This window comes from Sinocyclocheilus anshuiensis, unplaced genomic scaffold, assembly GCF_001515605.1.
Source record: "Sinocyclocheilus anshuiensis isolate Anshui unplaced genomic scaffold, SAMN03320099.WGS_v1.1 scaffold1067, whole genome shotgun sequence".
Classification (NCBI taxonomy): domain Eukaryota; kingdom Metazoa; phylum Chordata; class Actinopteri; order Cypriniformes; family Cyprinidae; genus Sinocyclocheilus; species Sinocyclocheilus anshuiensis.
In genome coordinates, this window is record NW_015547739.1 from 16554 (window position 1) to 24514 (window position 7961).

The 7961-nt window shown below is 37.4% G+C and overlaps 1 protein-coding gene and 1 pseudogene across 1 annotated transcript in view; both read right to left on the reverse strand.

Annotated features, from left to right (window-relative positions):
* Positions 1 to 658, reverse strand: part of nkx3-2 (NK3 homeobox 2) — a 1976-nt gene extending 1318 nt beyond the window's left edge. The window contains exon 1 of the mRNA XM_016507391.1: positions 196 to 658. Within this exon, the coding sequence (XP_016362877.1) occupies positions 196 to 499 (304 nt within the window). The 5' untranslated portion in view covers positions 500 to 658. The remainder of the gene's footprint in view (positions 1 to 195) is intronic.
* A 5297-nt stretch (positions 659 to 5955) lies between these two features.
* The window catches only part of LOC107704459 (biorientation of chromosomes in cell division protein 1-like 1), a 17305-nt pseudogene continuing 15299 nt past the window's right edge, over positions 5956 to 7961 (reverse strand).

Genomic DNA, 7961 nt, shown 5'->3' on the forward strand with positions numbered 1-7961 from the left:
CACTTTAAAAAAAAAAAAAAAAAAAAAAAAACGTGCATATGGTACGGTCATCTTTTTGCATGGTTACCATGATACTACATAGGCTATATAAGTTTCTCCGATAACGTTTTTTGGTCAAGTGCTTGATCGGTTCGCTGAATTATCCCTGGAGGCAGCTCAAGTATTTCCAAACTCAAATCAAACTTTTCTACTCACCGGACACGCAGCGCTCCGCCGCCCTGCACTCCGGATCCGTGTCGTCCGCTAAATCTGCGTCTCTTTCGGGCTTTGCGTCGGTTTGCGCTTTACTGTCGTTGTCCTCGCTCAGCCCGGAGTCCGAGTCGTAGTTCTTGTGCTCTCTCTCGTCGCTTCTGTCCGGTGCATCCATTTCATCGAAGATTTTCCAACAAGCGCTTTTTGAGAAACAAACATCCAGATCGTTCAAATGTCGAGACTCCTCTTTTCGGTTCAGAATGGCTTGAATGGAGAACGGCATCAGAGAGTTGCTGCGCACAGCCATGTTAAGCAGGAAAAGTCACTGTTGATTATAAAGCAGCGGGGTTAGGCGCTCCAGATCCGGATCAGATGGAGATTGAGCCCCGCGGCGGCAGATCGGTCGCATCGCGGCCCGCGTGAAGCGAGTTTTTCTGCATGCGCATCACGTCGCCAGAACACGAGTGTGAACGAACACAGCGCTACAATCCGCTTCACCTGCGGCTGACCCTCGGCGCACTCCCATTGGCCAGCCAGGCAGCGCTTCCAACTTCTGATTGGCTGCGTGGAGCTTCCACGTATTTCAGAACACCCAGAAGCCTAACCCGTTAACCCTTAAACACCCGAGGAGACATGCTGCCCTGAATGAAAAGATATCAGCGACCCTTTAAAATGACAGAGACGACTAAATGCTCCTGCGAGCTGATGAAAAAGTAGGTCTGCCGCACGAACAGACGCAAAAAAAAACTGTGCAAAAGCAAGATGGATTTAACCGCAATTACCGAAAACTGAATCTGCCAAACTGAACGCTTTTAAGAGCAAGTCTATAATTTTTCAGTGTTCGGTAACATCCCGTAAATCTCGTGTTTATGTGTGATTTTATTCTCGGGTCACTCGCCGTCGGATCAAGTAAGTAGCGAAGTCTTTCAGAGGAATGAACTGCTCCTATTTTATGCTGGAGACGGCTTTGTGTCATTTATTATATGGTGAATTATTTGCATCTTCTGATTTAGAATTTTAATTGTAATAAATAAAAGCACTGACACAATTACACCGCATATTAGTTTGAACAGATTTCGTTCATTCCACAAAATTAAAGTCAGTAATTAAAAATAAGATTAAAATGTTTCTAATTTCGATGCGCGTCATATTTGAGCAAGTTTTTTTGGCGTTCAAAATGAATGAGGCCTTAAAAACGGTACAAGAAAAATATGAATCATCTAGCCTATATGAACATGCATAAGACTCTGCTTTAATTTTCCATTTAACAGCAACGGCATTAGTTATAATAATAATAGGCTAATAATAATAATAAACCGGATAGCAATAAACACATAAAATCCCTTCTTATTCGATTTTTCTTTTGATGGAGCTGAGACTCGAATGGACTGCATAAATAAGGAAGTGTCACTTTAAATAATTCTAAAATGTGTAGATTTTTTATTGTGATATCGTGGCACTGACATTCTGGTTTGGACAAATATAGGCCAATTATATATTGTGAACGTTTACGACAAAAACTAAAACCTAAACTGCTGCTAATTTATTATATTACTGCTACGATATTTCAGTAAATTAACAACTGAGGTTAATGTATTTAATAAGCCAGTCCGGTTTATTTAGCGTTGACGGGAAATTATCAAATGTGAACTAATTCAGTTGTTTACTAAATCATGTTGTTGGACTTTATTTATTTTTTTAAACTCGTTGTGAAGTGAGTATAAATTCGATTTATAAAAGTAGGCTAAAACAGTGTTTATCGAAGTCGTAAGTCGTTTTCTGTCCGTTTTTCCTAATCCAGTATTACTATACATATTTTTCTGTAATGTTTTTACCAAAGCGTCATAACAGAAAATATAGATTCTGCTTTTTTATTTCACTAACCATCTAATCAACGCAATTTACAAAATTACGGCTGACGTTTAATATAATACGATCAAAACAATACAATATATTACTACGAAATATGTAACATAAGTAGCCCATTTTACAGTTAATAGTTAAACTATCATCACACCGTAGATTAATTCGGAGGCTGATGCTGAGAATAAAGAACATCATTTACATGCTGCACACACATTTAAATCTCACGGAAATTTTATTTTGCCTCGCACACATGTTAGTCCGGTAAATATGATGTTCAGAAATGATTTTATATTCTCAGTAAATAAACTGCACGTGCAATAAACTTCAAAAAAGCAATGCATCCAAGAAAATCGAGGAGCGTGCTTGTGGAGTCAAGATACAGTTTGGGAACAAAGCGTTAATCCGACAAAACTATGACCCCAATGGAGAAATGATTCATAAGTAAAGTAGTAATGAAGGTGTAAATTCGCGTCGGTCTGTAGTCATTATAATTAATATTCTCTATAGATATGTGTGTGATCTGACGGAGAAGTGAGTTTTAACCGCATCTGACCGAGCTGTGTGAGAATAGGTTAGATACTGCAGGACTCTACAGGAAAAAGACATCCATGAGAGAATGGCGTGACAGCATCTCCTTTAAAACACACCGCCTTCATGCCAAGTATCAAAGCCCTTCTGTGTTTTTCCTGCCAAATGAAAGTCTAGTCCAGATGCGGAACACGAGCAGACAGACGCAGACGCAGACAGACGCAGACGCAGACGCGAGAAGGATGCGAGCTGCTTGTTACCATGGAAACGGAAAAGCCCTCATTCATCGAGACAAACCTGCAGGATGCATGAGTTCAGACCCGCATCGGGACATTTGACTGCGTCACGAGTAAATACTCACCTGCTCTGATTTGCAAAAAAAAAAATGTAAAAGTTTAATCTCTGAACGTCATTTCAATAGGAATCAATGCATTTCCCGTGAGAGCGATCATTTCCACATGCATTGGGTTCAGTTGGACATGAGAATTCGCCTCACTGACCAACAGGGGCAAAAAAAGTTTGAAAGTGCATCACACATCGCTTCTACTAACTAGACAATGGACTTTTGGCGCAGGAAATATCGTCGACAATTTCGCTACTTTTAGACAAAACATATGGTGCATTTACAAGTCGGCAAGCAACCCGATCTCATGGAAGTGCGTATAAATAGTACGCCAAATAAAAACCAAAACTCGTGGTATTGATACGCAAAAATGGACTTTAGCGTGTATATGCTACGCGATGGGTAGGTTTAGGGTTGTGGGGTAGATGCGTATCATATGTACGTGAAAACTGCATATCATATGCACGCCATCAAATTTCGTATCATATGCACGCCAAACACATGCGTATTATATGCACGCCAACGTCCATTTTTGTGTATCAATACCACGAGTTTTCGTTTTTATTTGGCGTACTATTTATACGCATTTTCATGAGACCGGGCTCCGGCAAGAGTGTGTTGAATTTGATTGGGCATGCATCTTTTTCTGCGTTAAATTCAAAACGATTTTGTAACATCTACAAAATAATGAATAAAGAATCGAATGCTGTGAATTTATTCACTGTGTTCTTGCACAGTAGCCTATCTTATTGTAAATATAGTTAAACATCCTTTTGAAATTCTATCAAATGTACCATTAATACAGACGCTGCGTCTCTTGCGTCCGCGATGCTTTCTCACTAAACCAGGTTTAAAAGAACCCCGAGCTTCCTGCTCATGTGCATCTAACCCATACATAAGATCTTTCCCACATGACTCGAACCTGCAGGAACATGTCAGTAAAGCACTACAGATGCTGATGGAGTGGAGCGAGAAACTAGAGACCAAAGACGATCACAGTTAAAGCAAAAGAAAGAAAAAAACCGGAGTTAAAGTCACAAACACTAGAGATGAATGCAGGGATTTTAAAGGGAAACTACTCAACTGAATTAATTCTATTATTGTAGATGTTTTTGATGTTGTTTAATGCGCGTGTTCATTGTTTTGTGTATATAGTATTTTCCTGCCAATCTTGGCAAAGACACACCTGTAAAAAAGTTTTAATCTTTTTATATCAGCGGCTTTGTTCAATAAAGTAAATAAATGAACAAATAAATTAATTATTAGGTTTTCTTGTTAGTGTCATTATATATACATCATAGTGTTTTTGTTTTCATAATATATGTATGCAGGGCTCGCAAAATGTCTAAATCCCTGGCAGCCCTTCGAGCAGGTACTCTTCAGATTTTGGTAGCCCGAAAATTAATTTAACTTGCCCAAATAAAAAAAGACCTTTTATTTATTTTTTTTATAAATATAGAAAATCAGATAGGAGTTTAAATGTCAATCAAACATATGTTCAATACACAAATATCAACAAATAAGAAGGAAGGAATTTTATTTCACTATTTACAGGGTATCTGCAAAATTAAAAAAAAATTAATTTAAGGCGATTTATGACGCATTTTAAGAGCTGCAGAAGTCAAATGAACACAGTATGAGTGGGATTGAACAATGTCTGTGATAACATACAGTACTGAGCCATACAGTCATATGATTTACAGTTCAGATGCAGGTTTTCACAAAAACAAAAATCTTATACAACAGCATTTCAGCCTTTAGACCATTTTTATGACAAGGGATAAATCAAGCATATAAACTGTCAATTTAAAACGTAGTCTTAATTGTTTAGATTTTTAGAAGGCACATTAATTTCTTAATCATTTACAACTCTATGTGTTTGCTGAGTAAAAACACGAGTTGATATTTGCATTGATCTGACCATAATCACAAAGAAAGGTTTGTTGGAAATGCAGAACCATTCTCTGCCACGAGGTGGCGCTTCAGGAGCTGAAATATCGCGGTTTCCACGGTACCGGCTGCACACACAGCAGCTCCGCTCATAAACGCTGCTTTACACGTTTCTGAGGACAGTCGGTTCTTTTCAGATACATTAAAATAAAGACATCTGCGCTGCGTTTTGACTTGAAACCTGCAGCGCTCATATTTATTCACTGACATCATTGCCTTTTGAAGTTTAATCCAGCTGTATCGCAAAAAAACCTCTTGAAATTATAATTAAGACATTTCTTATACCATTTAACGCACTTAAAACTTTTTATGGCCTTAAGTTTGATACAGCTCACTGTAGGAGTGTTTAAGGACTAGTTAAGGGAGATCTGTATTTAAGAGCCCGTCGGCAGAGGGCTGAAACATTTGGTAGCCGACTGGAAACACAATAATAGCCCCGGGACGTCGAGCTGGCGATTTGGTGAGCCCTGGTGTGTGTACTGTGTATATCTATTATGTATATATAAATACACACACATGCATGTGTATATTTCAGAATTTTTTATTATTATAATATATTAAATACATTTATTTATAATATAAATTATACGAATATAGACGGTAAATACATGCAAACATGTTCTAAATGTATACTGTATGTGTGTGTATTTATATATACATAAATATACACAGAACACACACATATATTATGCAAACGAAAACTTATTTTGGATGCGATTAATCGCAATTAATCATTTGACAGCACTATATATATATATATATAGAAACAGCATTGCACTGCAAAAATGATTATCTTAGTATTTTTGTCTGGGTTTCCATGAATATATCTAAATATTGTTAACTTGAGGCAAAATGACTATATTACGTCTTTTTCCCTGACAAAACTATTAAAATTAAGTGACAGATGTGCGAGTTTATGCTTAAAACAAGAACAAATGTCTGCCAATGGGGCCACAAAATAAACTGAATTCAAAGTGAAAACAAGATTATTTTTCTGACCCCACTGACAGATATTTATTCTCGTTTTATGCATAAACGTAATTCTTTTTTTTTTTTCAGAAAACAATCTTGTCTGATTCTGCTTCTCCAGTAAATGTATCTTGATTGTACTGGAAAACAATTCAGACAAAAATCCTGATGAAGAACTTTTTTTTTTGTTGCAGCTTTAGGGATCAATTTTCAATTAAGCATGACCCCAAAGGTTTTTTGGTCATATTTTGATCACTTCTGTATGGTTTTGTGTATGAGGGAGAGCTGGCAGAATGATAATACTAGTTAATGCCGAGTTTAAAAATGACCTGCAAATGAAGGAAATAACTGGATGGAACATCTAAAGAGATCATATTCAGCCTCCTACTGGAACAAATGAGGAGGTCTCTGTTAAAACACACACAGCTGTTTCCTGCTGCACTCGATTAAAACGGCCAACAATAAATGAGCGACGGAATAATCTATTCTTAGCTTAACCGCAGAAATAAAAGCCCTTTTCTGAAAGCCTCTCCCTCTCACACTCACACACACTCTCTCTCTCACACACACACACACACTTTTAAACAGTATCTTTGGCACCCAGAACAGTTCAACTAAACGCCGAAAACTTTTGACTTTTCATATACTGCTGATTTATATCTATTATAACACTGACATTAATAACTGATCAATAATAATAAAAAAAAAACTTGCACAAAACAAAATATAAAAAACACATCAGACTGGATCAGAGCAATATTGGGGTTTATAATAAAAAGGTAAAAATATAAAATGGAAAAATAATGGCATTCACAGAATGAGCATCTTTGACACACACACACACACACACTCACAAACACAGACAGACACACACACACACACACACACACACACACAGAGTGGTGTAAAACCTGCAGTTTCTCACAGTCAACACTGCGTTGATGAATTGAATGAGTTATTTACACACACAGCAGCTCTTCATCATCAGTCTCTTCAGCTCTTCATTCGTCTGCAGAACTGAATCGTGTCGATTCTCAGCTGCTCTGATTCAGATTCATTTCCCAACACTCTCTGACCTTTAAACTACTACTAACGGTGAACTCGAGGAGATCAAGCGGAGACTCATCATCGTTTGGCTCGTTTTGAAGGCGGCTCGTCAGATTTCTGTGCTCCACGTGTGCGAGGAAGAGCAGGACTGGAGTCACGCTTGCGTCCCCTCACCGATCTGAGACACAGAGAGAGACAGTTCACTCACACACTGCAGGAATGTTTATGATCTACTACTGCTAAAGTTTAATTAGATCAATTAATACAGTACTATAACTGTACTATAATGAGTAAGAAAAAAGAAGAATAGATTTAAAAATAGATAAATAAACACAGCACTAATGAGGCTCTATCTAAGCAGACGGTGTGCAGTACACTAGTCTTCATTCTGAACTTTGTCAAACAGTATTTCTCAGATGTACAGACCGTGTGTTCGGGGAGTTTTCCTCTTTCCCGCTGAGTTTACTGACAGCTCGAGTGGACGGTTTGCTGGGTTTATTCCTGAAAACAAACGAGAGAGATGAGTCTTCATTGGCTGAGCCGTGAGCATTGCAGCATCAGACGTGTGTCGTACTTCTCTGCCTCCAGACGAGACGCGGCGTGCGTCATCGCTCTGCTTTGGGCCTCTTCTTCATCATCCTCTTTCTCTCCGTCTCTTTTCTCTGAGGCTCCTGTGTCTGTGAACGAGAGAACAGACTGAAAATCCTCTAGAGCAGCGACTGAAGAAAATATTAATGCAATGTAATTACTACAATAAAATTGATAATTAAAATAAGTAATTTTAATAAGTACTGTACTATAACAGGGCTATAATAAGAAATAAACATAACAATGTAATAAAAAATTTAATTAAACCGATTTAAAACAAATACATAATGAATGAATAAATTAAATTTAAAAAAGCAAACAAATGAGAAAAAAAATGAATAAATAAAAGTTAAATTAAAATAAAGTAAAACATTAAAATCTAATTAAAATGTGACCCTGGAGCACAAAACCAGTCATAAGGATCAATTTTTTGAAATTGAGATTTATGCATCATCTGAAAGCTGAATAAATAATCTTT